We start from the raw sequence: 22,642 nt of genomic DNA, 5'->3' as shown, positions 1-22,642 counted from the left end.
AATATTTGTTTTAATATTGATCCATCCAGGGAAAGTGAAAAATATATAATATTCAAGATTATCACTCCCATTCCCCCTCAATCTAATATCTAGACTACATTGAAAATACTTTGTCCTCATTTATTTACAAGAAGCTGTAATGATTCACACTGCTGCTGTCCTGGGGTACTGATGTGTTTTTTCTATGGAATTCTCTGAACGGGGCTTTCCTGAAAAGAATACATTAAGACTGTCAGAATGATTCTTTTCAGCAGACTAAGCTTTGCAGATGGCCTTTGTAGAGGAAAAAAAAAATGCATTATTCCGAAAGTCCTTCTGATCTTCAGGAAAACCGAACATATCAAATGTGCTGCTATCATTTGAACTTCCCCACAAGAAAATCCCAGAAAATTTTATTTTCTAGACTAAGATAATTCCTAGCTCACGGCATTTTAAAACCCGGGAATAGAAATGTGTTGAGGAAAAATGAACTTTGAACATATGCATTTCCTGAAAGGAAGGCTTCCTCTGCCCTTGAAAAGCAGAAACCATAGGGCCCCTTTCTGTTTTCCATTTAGTATTTTTTGCACCTGAACACTTCCCTGCTTGAAGTGATGTGTCTGGCATAATTACCCTGGGACATAATTACTTAATGTGAGTCAGACATGGTTCGGATATTTATTGAGCTCTGGTTGGCTGTGTCCTGAGCAAGACTGTGCTTTTTCAGGACTGCACAAGCAACTCCGATGCCTTGGACCAAGAAGAAAGGAGGGCATTCCTCAAGAAAACTTGGTTTCCTGGTTTAGAAATCTATTTCATGCTTGCACTGACAGACAGTGCCTGAGTGAGAGAGAGCTCACTTGGATTTACAGGGACTTATAAAATGTGCTGCCCTGTGTACCCAACGCCACCGACCTGCTGTTAATAGGACATGTACCTGGAGTGTTCCTGGTGGTAAAATTTATAAAACCAAATGGTAATCTCTTTGGGAAGGCCTTCCATGATGAGACTGAGTCAGTTAACTTCTGTTTGTATAGTGGGGAGCATGGGGCCACAGGTGGGCAAGCCCCATAGAGTCTTTGATGTTGATGGTTGAAACGGGGTAGCATGAGGAACAAAGGGGTTTGTTTACCCTGCTAGATGGAGGGAGAGTTCATATGGGGGAAGAAAAAGGTAGATGGGCAGGTCAAGGACATATTTTGGCAGGTGCTACTGCTGTTCTTTAAGAAAAAGAAAAAAAAATGGCTCGAATGATCTTCCAGGAGTGTCCTGGCCCCCTGCTGGGAAACTGGTTCCTGGCTGGAAGATGTCTGATGTCCACTGTGACTAACGTGCAAAAGGTGTTTTGTGACTGAATTCTATCTTGGCTTTGCTGTCTGCCTACCCTGCTTTGGCTTTTGTTTCAGTCCCTTCCCATCTCCTTTTTTCCATCTCTCCCTTTCCTTTTTCCTCAACTACTTCTTTAGTGCCTGTTTCTCCTCTGGGCTGTAAAGATCTCACTCTTATCCTTCCCGTAGCTAGAGACCATTTCAGGCCAGGTAGGAGTACTTCAAATCAGCCTTCTCAGGCGTGCGGAAGGTGAGGCTTGCTATGTTCAGAGAATCCGACACTTTCTAATGTGCATATTGCCTTCTCCCACGAGCACGTAAACAGACCACCCTGTCTATAGGATGAATAGAAACTCTAGAAGTATCGCATTTTGTTATTATTGTTAAAAATGTATTCATTCAGAGCATTTTTTGTTGAGAAAATTTTTCAATTTGGAAAAAGATAAGAGAATCTAGTATGCAATTGTTATATTGTTGAATCATTGTTGAATTAGCAAGAAAAATAAAGAAGAACTTCTCTCAGAAAGTATATTGCAACTGAACTGAACTTCTACTCTGCACAAATGTGCTTGTGAAAAGTTAAATTAATTTAGAATTGAAAAGCCTCTATATTGCTGATTCTGGTTTTTGGAGAAAAGAGGATTTAATAATAGAAGGAAAGATACACAAAGTATTTCGCACCCAAAAATGACTGTGATTTTAGACATTCTTATTTTAAAAATGTTCTTTTTTTTTTCATGTGCTTCATAGAGCTCTGTTCAGCGAGGACTTTTTACTTTGTATGTTGATCGATGAGCACACGTTTGGCTAAAGTGAAGGCCTCCAACCTGATTTCTGCCTCTGTCCCCAGTGTAGTCTTTCTTGGGACAATGTTGGCTTTGTCCTACACTATGCATGGCTGTGGGGCCCTTGTGGCCATGGACAGAAAATGTCACCCCTGGCAGCTTGCTTGCTGCCGTAGGCGGGAGGGCATCCTTCAGTTCCAGCCCATTGGGTCCCAGCAACAGGCAGTGCCCTTTGCATCTACAGTGGCCCAGTGACTCTAGTCAATGGTGTCCCTCCTCAAATTTGGTTTTGCTTCAGGATTAAAGTGACTCTACACTCTAGCTTGCCCAGGACACCCGCATTGCACACCTGCTGTCCCAGTGTAAGTATTAGAAGCAACTCTTTCATTCTCCGGGTTTCCTCCCCAGTGACCTCTGGTATTAGTAGAGAGAGGCCAGGTACACACTGGGTGTTACTTTATACCCAATACTGTTGTATTGGAGAAGAGGAGCCATTGTTAGTGACACCATGTCTCCATTCATCGGTTTCTATCTGGGAAGTGGATATCAGTTACTCATCGATTGATATTCATGATCACCTATTTTGTGTCAGGTACAGTTCTAGGTATTGGGAATAGGGAAGTGAAGAAAACAGTCACCGCCCTCAGGAAGCTTATGTTTTGGCAGGAGAGACTGGCAATGATGAAAAAAGGGATATAATTTAATGTTTGGTCATAGTAATTGCTATAGAGAATTAAGGCAGAGTGTGGTGATAGAGATGCTGCCAGAAGTACTGTTTTAGGCGGGATGTCAGAGGCCACTTCTGAGGAAGTGACATTTGAACCATCCTCACAGTCATCCCCAGACAGATCCGTACCACAGGGCAGCCCTCCCTGAATTACCCCAGATGCCCCGGGCGTGCCCTGGAAGCTGGCCAGGACGAGGACAATGCCTGGCACAATGCAACGGCAGTTTGTTTTGTGTGTTGTCTTCAACGGCTGTGAACTTGCTTTCAAATTTTATCTCCAGTCCCAACAATCCCACATCGTCATTTTCTATGTGGTGTGTTATGCACATCACATTTCCAGTCAGTTTCAAAGTTCTAAGAGGTCTGAAGAGAGGTGGGCATTTTTGAACATGTAGCAACACTAGAGGACATTTCCTGTCAGTCGTGCGGCTCTGTAGGGAGGCATCCTGGGAAGTTCTTCCCATGTTCCAAGTCTTTGGAGCTACCTGCCATCTGAGAGGACTGCAACACTTCCTGAACCTTAGAGTGAAGGGAAATGGGCTCCTGTATTCAAAACCTTCAGTCTGAAGTGTTTGCCAAGTGCTTTGCAATCTGCCTTCCCATAGTTCCCTCATTATGTCTGCGATAGGGTTTATCATGTTGGTACAGCACCTTACTGAATAAACGTTGGGATAGATGGAGGGGACAGAATGGAGGAGAAGAATAAGAAGTGAGTGACATGGAGCTGTGAGCTCTTCACAGGGACGGTCTGTCTGTGAGTTTCCTGTGGGGACAAGCATGTGACTGGCACACGGTACTGGCTTTCAGTAAAAGTTGGGGCATGAATGAGCTATACAAGGTGAAGGTGAGCTGCTGTTTATTTGAAAGTTTTGAATATTTTATTTAAAATTATTTCAAATTAAGAGCTCCTGTTGTTGAAGAGGTATATTATTACAAATCCTTTTGCATGGTGAATTTTCTTGATCTGGATTTCATCATGGATTTTAAAGACATGGTATTAAGAAAAATTATAGTTGGTGAAGAAAGCATGAGTGGTGAGGTGGCCAATATATGGTGGGTCAGGGTTTGAATTGCTGACAGTATCTTGGATTCTGTAGCTCATTGCTGGCTGGTCTGTCCGTATGTCCATTTGTCCATCTGTCCATCCATCCACCAATTTGTGTTTGTCAGGTAGGAAGAGGTTCTATTACTTACCAGCAGTGTGGCTGTTTGTCTCTCAGGGATGCAGTTTTCTTATCTATAGAATAATGGGTTTCGTCCAGGTTATATAAAGGGTCATATTAATGCTAGATTTCTGAGATTCTTACAGTTTGATTATGTGTAAGACATTGGGAAGAATACCGGCATGAATTAAACCCGAGTCCTGCCTCCAGAAGGCACACAGTATGGTAGGTGTGCTGATATATGGAGAGCTAGCAATAATGCAGTTAGAGAGTGACCAGGAACTAGACACACTGCAGTGAAACGAGGGGAATTTAGAGAAGAGGCAGATTCTTTTTAGCTGCAGTGTTAATGAAGGCTTCGGGGTTGGGGGAAGGTGGCATTTCATTTGAGTGGAGGAAAGTAACACATTAAGTTGATGAGAATCAGTTGATTATCCCCCTTGTCTCATTTAAAGTTCACAACAGTGAGATAGGCTTAATTATTTCCATTTAGCAGATGAAGAAACTGAGGCAGGGAATGTCCAAAGTCCCCAACTGTTTCTCGGCTCTGCAGAGCTGTGATTCAGGAGGAGGTCTGTTAACCCCATTTCATCCTTACCTCTTAAAGGTTGAGTCAGTAAAGAGATGAGGACGGGGGGCATCTCAGGTGAATAAAAGCCCTTCCTCACTGGCAGGGCCAGGTGGAAGTGCCTGCCCCTCTGAGGAGCAGCAGGGGTATCAGGGGGCCTGGAACACTGTGCCCCATGGTAATAGCCGGAACCGAGAGCCTGGGAAGGCAGCCTGGGGTTTGAAGGAGAGGCTCCCAGGGTCTGGCTCTACAGGATATGGTCTTTATTAGGCCCAAGTGGAGATTTTGTGCAGGGACGGGGCATGATTAGAGGGGTACATTTCAGGATGTTTATGACTGTAAGAATATTTTCATGGAACTCAGCAATTTACTGTGATGCTGAGCAAACTCCTCCCCAATGTCACCTGTGGTCTAAGCCTTGGAGAGTTTCATCCAGGCTTTTGAACTAAAGAGCACCGAGTCCTGGCTCCACCATCCTGAACATCAGCACTTTAGAAATCCCTGCTCAGGCCTTGGGACTTTGAGAAGAAAGTTCCTACTCTTCCCCCTCTCCACGGTTCCCTTGATTTTAACCAGTTTTCTGCTATTTCAAAAGTTCTGCTCAATAAACAAATAATTAGTTCTCCTTTGGCCTTGCTAGTGAATAATATACCATAATATTTAGATTAAAGCAGGGTAGTAGCTACACTAGAAAAATACATCCCAGTTACATGATGAATTCCTCATTTTCCTTTTTATTCGTGGTATCCTGGGGTGGCCTACTGGAGAAAAAAATACTATTTGATTCTCGCTGGGTGGTCAGACAGGATTGTAAAGACTCTTGTTTGTTTTGTGTTGACGCTTTAAAGTCACGCAGGCTTCTCTACAAAAAGATGTACTAAAAAAATGGGGATTTTTTTTTTTTGAAGTTGCTCTGTATAAAGGGAAATTCAGAGCAACCATCTTCCTTTAGAACTGTGAGCTAATGTGATTCCTTCGCCAGGCACCTTTGTCGTTTCTGTGTCTGGTCATTACTACTGGTCTTAAGGGAAATGTGTTATAAAAGCGATCTCGACCTAGGTTGTTTTTTGAACCATTGCAGGAACATGCACTTTAACTCCTAAAACCACATTTCTGATTGTACACTAGATTTTTTAAGAGCTAAGAAATCTGAGTGGTGTGTGTGTGTGTGTGTGTGTGTGTGTGTGTGTGTGTGAGAGAGAGAGAGAGAGAGAGAGATAGAGAGAGAGAGATCCAGGATGCTCTGAGGTATGTGCTGCCCAGAAACATGTTCCAGGCCTCTGCTCAGCACACTCCAATTAGGCAGGCCCTCCTGCTGCGGTGTGGGATGCGGGAGAAAAGTTTGGGTTGGGTTAGGGCTGGCTGAATGGAGGTTACTTTTTAATGCAGAGCACCCTCATTAGCACCTGGGAGTCAGCTGGCGCTGTGTGCACCATCGGTGTTTTCTGCTGTGCGAAATGTGTCAGCCATTTTATTTACCCATGCTCATTCTCTCCATTTCATACAATTAATCGTACTTAATGGGGGAGGTTGATAGTGCTGACTTATTTGGAGCCTGGAGGGAGCAGAGCAGCTGTGTCCCGGATCAGAGGACTGATCTGTCTAATAGGCTGTCTTGTCACCTGATTCATGGGATGAATGTGCACAGCCAATTATGTGAATTCCTATATGAGAGAAAGATGACCTTGAGCCCCTGAGAGCCAGACAGTGGCTCAATGCACTGTGCTCATTCATGGAGGCGTGCCACTGGCTTGGTCTAACAGCAATGTGGTCCAGTGCTGGGCCTTGGCAAAGATTTCTCCTTAAAGAAAGAAATGGCCTCAATGTAAAATAGGTGAATCTTTCATGACTTGCCAAGAACTTTGGAACCAGGTGCTTAGAAAATGAGCATTTGGGGGTTTAGCCTCTACAGATTTTAAGACAGAGCAAAACCTCTAAGCTTTGTCCTTGTATGCAGATATAACCTGTTGTTATCATCTTTTTTTTTTTTTTTCAAAATGAGAAATTCTACAGAGAGGCAAATATAAATATTTTGAATAAAAAGGTTGAACTATTATAAGCTAACTTTGCTGGGTATTCTATTGGGCAGTTATTGCATAATCAAATACAGGGTGTCCCCAAAAATGTATACACCCTTGGAATGATTATTAATTCCAGTGGGTTAAATGTGAAAAGAAACATCAATTAAGCTATGAGCTGCTAAATGTGCATACATTTTTTTTTTTGGATACCCTATACATGCTCACAAAATATCAGAATTTTAAAAAGTCTGGACACAGAAAACAAACTTAATCCTTGAAAAGATCTTGGAGTCAAAGTTCACCACAGCTTTAATGTGACTCTATCAGCTGTAGGGCCGCACTGTATAAATCGCCCTGGTGTAGTGGGAGGAGCTTACTTCTTCCTTAGGGTCAGCCAGCTCTGGCTTTGATCTGTGGCTCTGCTGCAGCTAGTTCTACGACCTTGGGCAAGTTACTGTACAGTGTCAGCCGCAGTCTCTTTGTCCATAGCCTTCTGTTGCTATTGAGATGAACTTTTTAGAGGTTAAGTAAAATAAGCTACAGAAATAACTAGGCTCTGGCATATATATTTGTGTTAGTTCCCTTTCTTTTCTTCTGATTACATCCTAGAGCCAGTATTTTTCCAAATGTCGTACTGTACTCCTAGCTTTGGGAGTCACTATGGAGAACATCTAGAACACTTCACATTCCAGAGAATGAAGTCTAGACCCAGAAAGAGAATGATGAGCTTGCAGTGCCTTAGAATAGCAGTGGCAGTGCTGGTGCTGAAACCATGCATCTCTAGATGCTTCCAGTTTTCTCCAGGTTAGAGGACGGCTTACCGTTCTGTAGTGAGTCCCTCATCTGGCTCCAGAGCGGTGAAGTTCCAGGCCAGTCTTTAATAAGCAAACACTTTTCCAGAACTGCCTGTAGGTAGACGGAGATGTGTACCGAAACCATGCTCTACTGTGTCCTTCTGTACACTCTTACAACTTTTGACTCACTTTCCTTTTCTCTCCTAGTACTCTCAGGAGACTACAGAAGCATCAACACCCAGCAAGTTCAGGTAAGAGACTTTCTGGATGGAGATACGCACTGATTCCTTTTGTGGGTACAGCCTGGTGGTTATTCTTTCCTGGGCTTCTCCAAAGATCCTACGGTCACTGTTCCCCCGGTTTTTCTCTCCTTGCCTTTCTGGAGGGAGGCGGGTTTTATGACAAATGTCAATTCTATCTGTCCCGTTAAAATTTTTTTCAATGTTTATCTCTTAAAGGTAAGAGCTCTTTGTTTTTTTGAAGATAATACTATGTTCACATTTAAAACAATAGTTAACTATAATGCTTTCAAATAAAATATCCAGTTTGTGTTCAGTACTCTCATTTGTCCCTGTAGAGACAGATCTCTGAGGGATACAAGAACAACACAATGACTATAGTTAGCCCTGCTGTATGGGATACTTGAATGTTGTGAAGAGAGTAGATCCCAAGAGTTCTCGTCACAAGGAGAAGAAAAACCACATTGTTTTCCTCTTTTTCTTCCCTTTTTACCTATATGAGATGATGGATATTAACTTACCGTGGTAATTGTTTTACAATATATGTAAGTCAAATTATTATGTGGGACACTTCAAGCTTATACAGGGCTGTATGCTAATTACATCTCAATAAAACTGGGGGAAAAGAAAAACAAATCTTCGTTTGGTACTTCCAGTGTTTGAAGGTGCCAGCCATTCAGTCTAGAGCACTGATGGCCAAGGGGTGGGCCTGAGTTCAATAGCATCTGCATTATCGGGGAAACTTGTTAGAAATGCAAATAGTTGGACCCTCCCCCACAAGGACTGAATCAGAGACTCTGGAGGGTGGTTTAACAAGCCCTCCAAGTGATTCTAATGCACAATAGGGTTAAGGAGCCACTGGCCTAAAGAAAACCAAATATTATGCTCACTACACACCTTATTTTACACTTGTCTTTGTGTTAAACACAACCACATAATCCCGAGACACTCAAGATACTTAACACCCGGATCACTGTCATATACTATGAAATACGTATTTTGGTCTTTCTCCCTGGCTCCTGGCTAGAGTCCCTAAAACCCTTGTGATTTCTTAAGAGCAATAGGAGTACCTTTGTTGTAATATTTGGTTATTGTCCCTAGCTCTGTAGTGATAAAGGTGAGAAGACCATCTTTTGTTAATTACCCCTTTCAACCACACCTGAGTTTATGTGAATAAGTTGACTTTTGGAAGCCCCTAAATATGAGGTCTAGTTGCTATGGGAACCAACCCTGTGATTAGAGGATTGAAACTTTCAGCCCTGACTTCCAGGGAGTGTAGAATAGCTGGAATCTTAGTTAATCCTCAGTGGCCAATGCTTTAATCAATTATGTTCACTTAATGAGCCACCATAAAAACCCCATAAGAAGCAATTTGGAGAGCTTCTGGGTTGAACAGGAGGTTGGTGTGCCTGGAGAGAGCGTGGAGGCTCCACACACCTTGCCCTAAGCATCTCCTCCATTTGGCTGTTCCTGAGCTCTATCCTTTATAATAAACCAGTAGTCTTGTAAGTAAATTGTTTTCCTGAATTCTGAGAGCTGTTCTAGTAGATTACAGAACTGGAGGGAGGAATTGTGGAAATCCCTGATTACAGCTGGTTGGTCAGAGGTTCAGGAAGACCATCTGGACTTCCAGTTGGCATTTGTGTGTATATATGTTTTGATCCTCACCTGAGGACATGCTTAGAGAGAGAGAGAGAGAGAGAGAGAGAGAGAGAGAGAGAGAGAGACATTGATGTGAGAGAGAAACATTGATCTGCTGCCTTCTGCACACTCCCAGCCTAGCATGTGCCCAACCCGGAATCCAACTGGCAACCGTTCAGTGCATGGGATGATGCTCAACTAACTGAGCCACTCCAGCGGGAGTGCAGTTGGCATTTGAAGTGGGGAGCAATCCTGTAGGACTGAGCCCTTATCAGTGGGGTCTGTACTGGCTTTGGACAGTGAGTGTCAGAATGGAACTGGAAAATTGCTTAGTGTCAAAAAACCCACACATCTGATGTCAGAAGTGTTGAGTAGAGGAAAAGGGGAGTTTTTGCTTTTTAATTACCAAAATGGAGTCAAGCTTTTTGTGCCTGGTGGGGCCTGTCCCAAGTGCGCCTCTACCTCTAACTGCAGAGGGCCTCCAACTCAGCCTGCTGCCGGATTGGGAAGCTTGCATGGGCTGGTGGTGGAGGTCAGGACCAGGACTTTCTGGGACAGGACAGACTGAGTGAAATGAGAGATTTAATTTACTTGATAGAGAAATTGGTTTGTTTTTTAAAAGAGCATCAGACATACCTAAGCTATATTGTGGGTTTGGTTCCAGACCACTGCAATAAAGCAAGTATCACAATGAAATGAGCCAGAATTTTTTTGCTGCGTAGGTTCTTGCCTTCCATTTGTGAAAAAAGAAACATCTGTGAAGTGCAATAAAGCAAAGCGCAATCAAGTGAGGTATGCCAATACTTCTAATGGGGTGGTTCTCAACTCCTGGCTGCACTGTGGAATCGCCTGGGTGTCTTTTTAAAAAACACTGGGCACTTGGTCTGACTCCCAGAGATTCCAGTTTCAGTTGAGTTGGGTGTGTGTTGCGGGTGGGAGGGGTAGTAGCAGGGGCGGTGAAAGGGGTGGGTCCCAGCATTAGTATGGCTTACAGGCTCTCCAGGCGATTCTAACTATAGCCATGGTTCAAAACCACTGGTTAAGACTTGTGTTTGGTTTGGGATTCAGATGAGAAATAAGATGGACGTATATTGCAAGAGTGTACCCCCTGGGTCTTACCCTGCACATGAGTAAATGCTTTTAGAGCTGTGCTTCCCAGGCTACTATGACTGAATATGGGGAAGTGTTTTTCTGCCGTTCCTAGCTTTACCTATTTGTTGCTTGGTTTTCAGCTGGCGCAGGCATGTTGTGCAATATTGCTGACCAGCTCTAGGTAAGGAGATTTGACTACCATTTGTCTACTCACCTGTAGGTGTCTTGGAGGAGTATATTTGTGTCTATAGCTTGCAAGTAACCTCCCCCGTCACCTCTGCAGTTCCCGTTATGAAAGTGGATACAGCTCCAGTAAGGGAACTTCCAAAGACTGAGGATACATTTTGCAGTGAGAGGCATTTTAATTTTTCTAAGACTATCAATGGGACCAGAGCCTTCCTCGCAGTCCCAACGTTATGGAAAGGAAAGATTGAGCTGTATTTTTTGGTTGAGCATTGAAAAATTCCATGGAAAAAGGAAAGGGAAACAAGTTCTACCACTTGTTTTTCTTGGCAGGTTTTATCACCTCCCCCTGCCACCTCCACCCCCACCCCCCAAGTTTCTGGCAAGTGTGATTAGAAATTGACTTGTAGGATTTGCTCAAACTAGCTTCCCAAGACATCTTTTGCTTGCTTGCTGCTGACTAGCAGTAGTTAATTTGCTATCTCTCACTCATGTTATCCAAAAATCACAGAACTCATTAGAAATAAACAGCATGAACTTGGTCCTCACATTTGGAGGATTAGCCAGATGTAAATCTAAGTCGCACTTGGGAGGTATCTCGGGCCTCATTTAAAAATAAATAGAACTCTAGCCTTGAGTGGAAACAGATTTTTCAAAAAATGAAATATCTCACTGGAAAACAAATTTTATTTTTCCAATAAAAAATATGGGGAGGAAGTAAGCTTTTCTGGATGCCAGTACTTATTTTATTTCATGCCCTTTCCTTCTCCTTGCTGATGGCAGATGTGGCAGAAATAAAGACCCAATTTCATTTTCCAAAATGGGAAAAATTTAATCAATTCAGGAATTTATTCTTAATTGGCAGCAGACGTTTAAAACCTGATTGGTCACGGTTGACTATTTAATGTGCCTTTTAGGAAAATAAATATACATTTATGTGTTTCCCAAACCTCTTGTGGACTCATCACTGCGTAGCAGGTTATTGAGGTGTTAGGCTTGAGGTTTTCTGATTCTTAAAGCTTTTAAAAAACATTTCTCACTAAGATAAATTGAAAGAGCTATTTTTCATGTGATTACAATATATGATTTATGTGATTAGAAAATTTGTTTTCTATTGATATGCAGACTCGCTGCCAGCAATACCAAATATTCATCTGCCACCTGTTTTTAATTCCTGCAAAACCTATAATTAGAATGAAATTAAAAATACCTTACCTTTGACGAATCAGAAGAGTAATTCAAATTTATTGAAACGTTTTGTGCTTATCCTTCCAGATCATGCTACATCAGATGAGGACACAAATGCCAAGGGGTTGACTCTACCAAGTAGATACGTTTCATGCAGATGAATGAGTTGAATTAAAGACCTGCTAGACTTTCCATAAGCTGATCCTGGTCATCTTAGTTTCTAGCACTCCCCAAGTTTAACAATTGTATATCATACTACCTTCTATTTTCTATTGGTTTATTGTGACAGTGACTATTGGTATGTGACCTGTCATAATAAAGCATCTGCTTTATCAAAACCAGTACAGGACTTTCAGCTGTCCTAGACATCTTTCTGCCCATGAAATCATTCGTTCATATTCTATTCCTGTTCAACCCTGAGATCAAATTTACAATGTATATTCCTACTAGTGTCCAGGGATGAATATAGTTGACCCAGTTAGCTTTTATTTAGTATTTCAAAATAAATAAATGGTCAGATCTGCAGCAGACTGGCTTTTTGGGGTTCACTACAAAAATGCTCCTTTTTTTCAACCTGTGTTACTGAAGGTGTGTCATGAGGGATGCGGTAGTAACAGGAAATAATTCAGTGGTCTTCTTATTTCTGAAGAGCTACTCTCCCCTTGAAGCACTTTGGTAGCAAGGTACTGTAAAATTTCAATAAGTAGGGCTGCAGGGAGGGGGAATGAGAAAGAAAGAAAAATGAAATACCAGAAGCAAGTAGTCCTATCCATATTCATGTCATGTCCATAGGGTCTGAGAAACGGATATTGAAGTGGCAGAACCAGACTGCCTCTTCGTTCCTATGAACTAATTAAATGTGTTTTCACTTAAAAAGGATAACAATGTTAAATCTTAATGGGATTAACCTAACTGAAATTTATTAGGAATTGCTTTGACAGTAAAGATTATGGATGGCTCAAATTCCATTTTGAGATGGTAGCTTTGATTCCTGTGATTTTTGCTGTTGCTGTTGCTTGAGATATCCCAGCTACCAAACAAAGCTTGAATGTTGGGATTGAGAGCTGGACTATGAGTAGAGTTTCAATATTTTCCTCTTTAACTATTTTTGAGGATTTGTTTTTACGTTTTTCATTCTAAAGTGAGGTCTCTTTAAAGCAGGGGTGGGGAAGCTTTTTTCTACCAAGGGCCATTTGGATATTTATAACATAATTTGTGGGCCATACAAAATTATCAGCTTAAAAATTTAGCTATATTTGGTCAAACATTTAATTTCTTCACCCCTAATGCCTTGGCAAGGCCAGACCAAATGATTTCAAGGGCCTTATGCGGCCTGTGGGCTGAATGTCCCCAATCTCTGCTTTAAAACAAAGAAGAGCCCCCCATTTTAAAAAGGGAATTAAAGGAGTATTGCTAGTTTCTAAGGGTCTGCCTTGCTCAATTTTCTAGATGAACTGTTTCTTCACTCCAAGTCCATTGATAACTACTACCTATTTCTTCTTTTTCTATGTTATGTATTGCAGGAGCCCAATAATATTTTTTTTTAATTTTTTTATTTATTTTATTTTTTTAATAAATCTTTATTCAGATTATTACAATTATTTCTCCTTTTCCCCCCCATAGCTCCCCTCCACCCAGTTCCCACCCCACCTTCTGCCCTTACCTCCCCCCACTGTCCTCATCCATAGGTGTATGATTTTTGTCCAGTCTCTTCATGGACCCCCCATATCCCTTTCCCCCTGAGAATTATCAGTCCACTCCCTTTCTATGCCCCTGATTCTATTATATTCACCAGATTATTCTGTTCCTCAGGTTTTTAATTCACTTGATTTTTAGGTTCACTTGTTGATAGATATGTATTTGTTGTTCATAATCTTTATCTTTACTTTTTTCTTCTTCCTCTTCTTTAAGAATACCTTTCAGCATTTCATATAGTACTGGTTTGGTGATGATGAACTCCTTCAGCTTTTTCTTATCTGTGAAGCTCTTTATCTGCCCTTCAATTCTGAATGATAGCTTTGCTGGGTAGAGTAATCTTGGTTGTAGGTTCTTGCTATTCATCACATTGAAAATTTCTTGCCACTCCCATCTGGCCTGCATAGTTTCTGTTGAGAAATCAGCTGACAATCGTATGGGTGCTCCTTTGTAGGTAACTAACTGTTTTTCTCTTGCTACTTTTAATATTCTCTCTTTGTCTTTTGCTCTTGGCATTTTAATTATGATGTGTCTTGGTGTGGTCCTCTTTGGATTCCTTTTGTTTGGGGTTCTGTGCACTTCCTGGACTTATAAGTCTATTTCTTTCACCAGGTGGGGGAAGTTTTCTGTCATTATTTCTTCAGATAGGTTTTCAGTATCTTGCTCTCTCTCTTCTTCTGGCACCCCAATAATTCTGATGTTGGTACGCTTGAAGTTGTCCCAGAGTCTTCTTACACTATCTTCAACTTTTTGGATTTTTTTTTTTTTGCTTTTTCAGTTGAGTGTTTTTTGCTTCTTTGTATTTCAATTCTTTGACTTGATTCTTGTGTTCCTCTTGTCTGTTTTTGGGTCTCTGTATAATATTTTTTATTTCAGTCAGTGTATGTTTAATTTCTAGTTGGTCCTTTTTCATATCTTCGAGGGTCTCGTTATATTTATCGGCCTTTTCTAGGATATTCTTAAAAAGCCTTATAACGGTGGTTTTGAATTCTATATCCAGTCATTTGTTTTCCTCCATTTCTTTCGTTTGTGATCTGATTCTTTGACGCCGCATTTTCACTGCTTCCCTGAGTTGGTAAGGTAGATTTGTGTGCTAGGTTTCCAATATGGCCCAGTGGGTCTGCCTCCCCAGTTAACCTGAGGTGGACACTCTTGGTGCACCCCTTTGTGGACTGTGTGTACAGCCTTGTTGTAATTAAGTCTTTATTGTTGTTGGTATCACTGGGAAGAATTGACCTCCGGGCCAGTTGGCTGTAAGGATCAGCTGTGTCTATGCTGGGAGAAGTTCGGTGCTGGAGACAGCCTTATAGGATTAGACTTGCCAAATTGCAGTAGCCTCTGTGCTCAGCTTGGATGGGGTGGAGTCTCAGTCTTGGCTTCCCATCAGCCTTGCCCTTGCGCGCACGTGCGCGCCTTCAGACCTCTGCCTTCCTGGCTCCAGAGTCTCTGCCCGAGAGTCCAGACTCCCCCCACAAGAGCGTGGGTCCCCAGGGGCTCGCCTGGAACTGGGATTCACTGCAGTCAGAACTGGGGCTCAGTGCAGTCAGGAGCCTCTGACTCCCTTCCACTAGGGCAAGCCTGTGGCAACCTCCGCAGCCTTTGTGCGCACTGGCACGCGCGCGCTTTCAGTCCTCCGCCTTCCCCGGCTCCCGAGTCTCTGCCCGAGAGTCCAGATTCCCCCCACAAGAGCGTGGGTCCCCAGGGGCTCGCCTGGAACCGGGGTTCAGTGCAGTCAGAACTGGGGCCCAGTGCAGTCAGGAGCCTCCAACTCCCTTCCACTAGGGAAAGCCTGTGGCAACCTCCGCAGCCTTTGTGCGCACTGGCACGTGCGCGCTTTCAGTCCTCCGCCTTCCCCGGCTCCCGAGTCTCCGTCCGAGAGTACAGACTCCCCTGGTAAGAGCGTGGGACCAGGGACTCGCCCGGAACTGGGGTTCAGTGCAGTCAGAACTGGGGTTCAGTGCGGTCGGGGGCTTCCTTCCCCCTTCCGCCAGAGAAAGTCAGCCTGGCTCTCAGCCGCCCTTCCTCTCTGAGCGCACAAAGACCCTTTGCCGTACCTCCAATTCTCTGTGAGCTTTTCTCTTTCCTTCTAGTTGTAGAATTCTCACTCAGCCAGCTTTCCTGTGGTTCTGGATGGTGTCTGTTCTGTCTTTTAGTTGTAGTTTTGAAATTGTTGTGCGAGGCAGCAGTTTAGGTGCTTACCTATGCTGCCATCTTGGTTTCTCCCCAATAATATTTTTTATTGTATTAAAATATACATAACAAAATTCACCTTTTTAAGTCATGTTGAGTATACAGTTTGGGCAAATTTGACTACAATAGGTATATCATAAGTGAAATTATACAGTATTTGTCTTTTTGTGACTGGCTTGTTTCACTTAATGTTCTGAAGGTTCATCCATGTAGCATGTATCAGAATTTCCTTTTTAAGACAGAATAATACTCCTTTGTATCTGAGATATTTTGCTTATGCATTCATCTGTCAATGAGATGAATGGGTTTCTTCTTCCTTTGTGACTATTGTGAATAATACCAGTAAGAATATGGGAATACAAATATCTGTTCAAGTTCTTCAGTATTTTTGAATTGCTTGAAAAAAAGGTACTTTTCTGATTATTTAATACACCCAGTTGCTGATTTTGATACTGATTTTAAAGTCTCAAATATTGTTGATAACAAGGAAAGCCGTTTATGTAGCATAATTGTAATTAGTATGTTGGGTCTGGGTTATGAAGGGTCCCCTCAAAACATGCGAGGACAGCTAAACAAATGGTAACGAAAACCCTTTTAAACATGCCCAACTAGATATTATGACCCACTTTCTCTCGTAAAGACCCCATTGGAATAGACTTTCTTTTTAAAAAATCTGTTTTATTGTAAAGATCTGTATTTTAGAATATTTGTTAAAGAAATGTTGCTACAAAACATCTGGGAAAATTAAACTTTCTGGTCAATCAGCCCTCAAAGCAGAAGATAATTTGGGGTTTGGGATGTGAGTCTCCTCTAGAGAGTCAGGCTTATCTCTCAGAAAGTGGATTATCGGCTCATATTGCTAGCACATACTGCCGTAGACATACATTCTATCCTTACATTTTTAGTGTTTTTGAAGTTTTCTCTGTCTTCTGAAATGACCTTGAGATAATAATTCTTTCAGATACCTTAAGCTTAATTAAACAAGGACAAGTTCCTTCTTGAATTAATGCTATTTATTTGGCATGCACCATATGTCAGAGTTCTATATTATTAGTAGTTAATATGTATTCAGTCCTTGGCACATATTAGACACTGTTTTGAGCTCTTTATATGTGTCAAAAGTTATTCAATTTTCCAGCATCTCGATGTGTTTGATACCAATATAACCTCATTTTACAAATGTGGAAAATGAGATAGAGGAGATAACTGAATCAAGGACACAGGAATTGTGAAAGCCAAGTCTTGAACTTGGGAATCTTTGACCACTATGCCATACCTGGCACCTGACTGTTGATTTAACTTATGAACCACGTGGACAATGTCATCTTCAGGACAAATTCTTTTTGAGGAGAATAGCAGAGCGTTGAAAGTCAATTCTGTGTGTCTGTTTAGAAACCCAGGCCATAGTAAATGGTCACGAAGTTGTTTAGACGTTCAGCACCAAAGGACCAAGTTTTCTTCTGAACACAGTGCCCTTTGTTTCACCTTTAAAGGCAAATGCATTTCATTGAAAAGGAAATTAAAAAGGCCATTCTTAGAGAAATTTAATACATTTAATACATTTTAAAATAGAAGGTGTTATTAATTTTTTAATGAATTCATATTTCATAAAGAATTTATAAAATGTATTAAGAATTAACCTCACTCAGAAATTTGGTATTAAGGAGTTTGTAAGAACTATATATTTATGTCCACTTATTGAGATGTTTCTCTTAATATAAGATAATTGGTATTTTCAAAATTACTTGTAGCCACTTTTGTTTAAAAATAATATGACTACCATTTTAGTAGTTAGCAAGTGAAATGAATATGAGTCTTTGTAATGACAGGTCTTATTTCTTCTGAAGACCTCTTAATTCTTCTCATGGTGAGGTTTAAAGTGCTCTATAGCTAAAGGAACATTAGTTGAGCAACAGTTATAGTTGCCAGGCATTTTGCTAGATGCTGAGGATTTAAAGACAGTTAAGAAATAATTACTTTTAAGATATTCTTAACCAAGTATGAAATATAGAAGTAAGACCAAGAAGAGAAATATTCATTCTGTGAGGAAAGCGGTTTGAAGAAAACTTTATTGGACAAGAACTTAGTTTTAAAGATTGAATAGGAGTTTTCTGGCAGACAAAGTAGGGTGATAGAGGTTAGTGGTTTGGGGCAAAGGAAAATCCATGCATGAAGGCACTGAGATAAGCACCATGGGTGAAATCATACGATTCTTGGCCTTTTCCATCTGACTTATTTCACTTAGCACGATACACTCAAGGTTCATCCATGTTGTTGCAAATGGTGATATTTCATCATTTTTTTATGACTGAGTAGTATTCCATAGTATATGTACCACATCTTTATCAGGTTATCCATTAAAAGACACTTAGTTTGTCAATACATCTTGGCTACTGTGAATAATGATGCGATGAACATAGGGGGAAATATATCTTTACAAATAAGTGTTTTCTTTTTTTTTAAATATATTTTATTGATATTTCACAGAGAGGAAGGGAGAGGGATAGAGAGCTAGAAACATCGATGAGAGAGAAACATCGATCAGCTGCCTCCTGCACACCTCCCACTGAGGATGTGCCCGCAACCCAGGTACATGCCCTTGACCGGAATCGAACCTGGGACCTTTCAGTCCGCAGGCCGACGCTCTATCCACTGAGCCAAACCAGTTTTGGCTACAAATAAGTGTTTTCAAATGTTTCTGTAGATACCCAGAAGAGGGATTTCTGGGTCATATGGTAGCTCTATTCTTAATTTTTGGAGGATCCTCCATACTGTTTTTCATAGAAGCTAAACCAATTTACATTCACACCAGCAGTATGTGAGTGTTCCCTTTTCCTCCATCCTCTCCAACACTTATTTCTTATTATATTGATAGTATTTATTTTAACAGGTGTGAGTTGGTATCTCATTGTGGTTTTGATTTGCATTTCCCTTATAGCTAGGCAGAAAAGGACAAGAATCATGTGATTTCACTCATATGTGGGATGTAAAGCAGAAAGCAACCAATGAACAGACAAATTAGGGTGGTTACCAGAGGAGAAGGGGAATGAAAGGAGGATGGAGAGGGTAAGGTAGTCAAACATACCGTGACAGAAGGAGACTAGACTCTGGGTGGTGAGCACACACTACAATATACAGATGATGTATCATAGAATTGTACAACTTAGAACTTGTGTAATATTACTAAGTAATGTTATCCCAATAAATTTAATAAAAAAGAAGCAGCATGATAGTTCAGCAAACCTTCAGTAGGAAGGGAGTTGATTATAATGGAAAGATCATAGGCTTAGCCGAAAGGTTTAAAAACATCCCTTAAGTCTTGGTTTTAGTCTCTGTAAAAAAGAGAGATCATTCACTTTGGTATGTTTTCGAGGATTAAAAATAATGTATGTAAATTGTTCAGTAAAGAACGTAAGTTTCTACATTGGTATCATTTATTAAGTTACGATGTTTTTTCATTTTTGTCTTTATATTTTTTTTGGTTTAAATAATATCACAATTACATGGTTCAAAACCCAAAGTATATAAACCTCCCTTCCATCCTTGTGCTCATCTCTAAGTCCCTCCTATGCAGCCCTCACAGGAAACCCCCGTCCTTAGTGTCTTATGTATCCTTTCCTAGGCTCTTTATGCTGCACAAGGAAATGTGATAGCAATTCTGTACTTCCTGCTTTTACCCCAAAGGTAGCATATTACACACAGTGTGCACTCCCCCTCCCCCCTTTTTAGCTTAACAATGCATCTTAGAGATCTTCCCATTTAATTTTATACGGATCTTTCTCATGCTTTTGTTTTTAAATGCTAGTTTATTTTAAAATAACTTGACTCGCAACAAATTGCAACAACAGAGTTTCTATGTGCCCTTCGCTCAGTTTTCTGGAAAGATAATCTTGCAAAACCATAGAGCAGGGGTTGGAAACCTTTTTTCTGCCAAGGGCCATTTGGGTATTTATAGCATCATTCACTTAATATGATTCACTTAATATAAATGTATGTTGCTATGAAAAAAGCTCCCAGATTTATTGAATTTTGATAAGTCTGGCCCTGCGTTTGCCTTGGCAGGGCCAGACCAAATGATTTTGAGGGATGTATACAGCCCACGGGTTGGACATTTCCCACCCCTGCCATAGCAGATCATCAAGACCAGGAAATTGACCTTGGTATAGTAGAAACCTTCTTTGGATTTTTACCAGTTATTACACACACTCTTTGTGTGTGTGTGTGTGTGTGTGTGTGTGTGTGTGTGTGTGTGTGTATTTCTTTGAAATTTTATCATCCTGGTACAGTCAAGTAATCATCACAATCGGGTACAGAGCTGTTCCCTTACCCGAAAGGAACTCCTTTCTGCTACTTTTTAAATAGTCACACCTTCCTCCCAATCCTAGCCACTGATTAATCATTCATCCACAGATTTCATATGTGTTACTTTAAAGAAAATTCAACTATAATAGTATACCTTTCTCAAGGGTAGGAATCTGATTTTCAGAATTAAAAAAAAATTCCCTACAGGCCTGAGCACTTCATGGGTGTGTAATAATGACTTGTTGAAGCACAAGAGTCAAAACCAAAATAAAGCCAAGCCAAATAGCAGTTGCGGAGTTGTAAAACAGATGAGTCAGGATAATGTGCTTTCCAAATAACAAAAAGGTGCACTTTCCTCATCGAAAGGCCTCTGTGTGACTTCAGTGATAACATTCCTTTCAGGACTCAATAAACAGCAAAGTGTTAATGATCAGAAACATATCTTCTCTAGAGGATACCTTTTCACTTTTCAAATCATGTTTTAAGTAATTTTTTTCTGTAAGGACCTCTGTCAGAGTGGTACGATAAAGGTTCTTTTCCCTAGTCGAGTGAATGGGAAGTGAGAGAAGGAAGAAAGCTAGAAGCTACTGAGCCTAATAGGCTGTTTCCTTTAGTCCCCCCAACAATTCCGAGGTCAGCGTTCTCGTGTGGACGAGAACATGGTGCTGAGAGATTCAGAAGATTGTCACTTTATATCAGAAACAAGATTCCAAGCCCGACACTCATCACTACTCCACAACAAATACTTTCCTTAGGGTAAAAGCCAAGTAAGAATTCAGATTCCCTCTCTCCTTATTTGAAAATGGTGGTGGAAGTGGTATTTCAGCACGTTGCTCACTTATAAAACATACATGCTGCTGGGATAGCTTATAGACATGGTTACGGACTTTGGAGTCAGCTCGACGTCTGTCCAGATCCCAGCTCAGCCTCCTCTGGCTTTGCTGACTACGGATATGTTTTATTTATTGGAGAGTCACGTACTCATCTGTAAGTGGAGACACTGGTAGTTCTTCCATCGGGTTGAGGGAATTAAATGCAATAAAACACCGAGCATAGCGCCTGGTACCTACCATTCATTCAATAAACACCAGCTATTAGTATGCCTGAGTCTTCACTTTTAGGACTTTCCACTTCTAAAATCAAATTATAAGCAAATATTGTGTTATGCGCAGAAAAGCACATTATTATTGATAGAATTAATGTTGCTACACAATGATTTAAAATTTTAAACTTAAAAAACGTATAGAAATTGAGAATGTCATTTTGCCTAGACAGTTAAATTTATCATTAAAGTTGCTATATGTTCAAATGTAAGGCTGCTATTACCCCTCCCCCCCCAAGTTATTGGTTTTAGTGTGTGAATGAGTAGATTTTCCAGAAATGAAGAAGTTGTATTTATCATGTAGGACAACTGTGGAAGAACTTTGTGGTTTGGCTCTGACCGAGGTTCTAGTCATCTAGCCCCTGTAGAGTCGTGGACATATTCATTACCTGGGAAGTGGAGAGACAGGTAGTGATGCGGGTGGGCATGTTTGATGGGCAGTGAGGGGTACTCATTGTAGGCAGCTTCTGCAATAAAAGATAACTAGGTGCGATCCACGGCCACTGCCGTACCGTCCCATCCTTGGAGTTGTTCGGGTAATGTGCTGAGCTCTGCTTAGTGGGATGTTGGTTTGTCTAGGGCGAGAGATCTGTGAGAAGCGTTTCTATCACAGCCACAGGCTGCAGAGAGCTCTTTTCTGTGTTACAGATTGCTAGGAAATTGGATAGAACCTCCTGAGAAACGCTCTCCCACCCCTTCCCTGAGGACAAGTCTGTGACATACATTAGGAAGGCAGTGGGGGTGGGTGGTGAGCCCGGGGCTCTATGGGAGTGAGCTGCAATTCCCATACCATGTATAATGTCTCTATACTTAGTGGCTCTCTGCACACCATGGAAAATGTACCAGTGTTCCCTTGAGAGCCTCTTGGACTTCTCAAAAAAAGAAAAGATAATAAAAGAGCTTGCTTGGCAGATCTCATCAAAAGTCTAAGTGATACAGTGTAATGCTGAGTTAGTGAGGTTGAAATCAGACGAGGATGCAACAGTGATTCTTAAATCCAGATGCATATTAGAAGGGCTGGGTATCTTTTTTAACCTTCCAGATAATTCTACTGTATAACTGGGGTTAAGAGCCACTGGGATAAGGAGAAAGCACAGTGACAAAATGACAAACGGGCAAAAGAAGAGAGAAAGAAAACCTCCACACCCAACATGGGGTGGATGGGTCCCCATATTTTTCGGTGAGGCCACTGGCCTTTTCAGTTGGCTGATTCTGAAAGTGGGTGCGGTGGGCAGGTATCCTGTTGACTGCTGTGACCATTCAACTGTATTTCTTGGTGTGTGGGGCACAGTTGCTCTGCTTGTCTCTGGAGTGAGGAGCCAATGTTCCCCATGTTACCCCTAGAGTCGTTTTTACTGAAAGCCCAGCCTTCAGGTTTGAAGCACAAATATATGGTACATGCTAAGGAATATTGTGTTTAAATCTTAGTAATTTGTCTTTTTCATGTAAGAGAAATAACTGAGCAGGGTGGACAGAAACCCTCTGAGAAAACCATGTGTTTTACATTTACTACGAATAAGTCATTCCCTCTCTTGAGCTCTCAAAAGTCATAATTTGGAAATCACTCTTCCTGTGAAGACTGGAAAGCTGCCCCCTCCCTTCCCTTTGATAGAAGCTGTAATAAAGGTTCCCAGAGACCAGCCTT

General features: G+C 41.3%; 1 protein-coding gene across 3 annotated transcripts in view; it reads left to right on the top strand.

The window, feature by feature from the left end:
* LOC308241863 (uncharacterized protein) overlaps window positions 1–22,642 on the top strand; it is a 305,025-nt gene that overhangs the window by 85,167 nt on the left and 197,216 nt on the right. For all 3 annotated transcript variants that reach the window (XM_080655525.1, XM_080655523.1, XM_080655524.1), the window contains one exon: window positions 7,573–7,616. In XM_080655525.1, coding sequence (XP_080511651.1) covers window positions 7,573–7,616 — 44 coding nt within the window. The remainder of the gene's footprint in view (window positions 1–7,572; window positions 7,617–22,642) is intronic.

The sequence above is a fragment of the Plecotus auritus genome (assembly GCF_963455305.1).
Source record: "Plecotus auritus genome assembly, chromosome: 2".
NCBI lineage: Eukaryota > Metazoa > Chordata > Mammalia > Chiroptera > Vespertilionidae > Plecotus > Plecotus auritus.
Note: the sequence above shows the minus strand (reverse complement) of the source record. Positions and strands in the feature narration are given on the sequence as shown.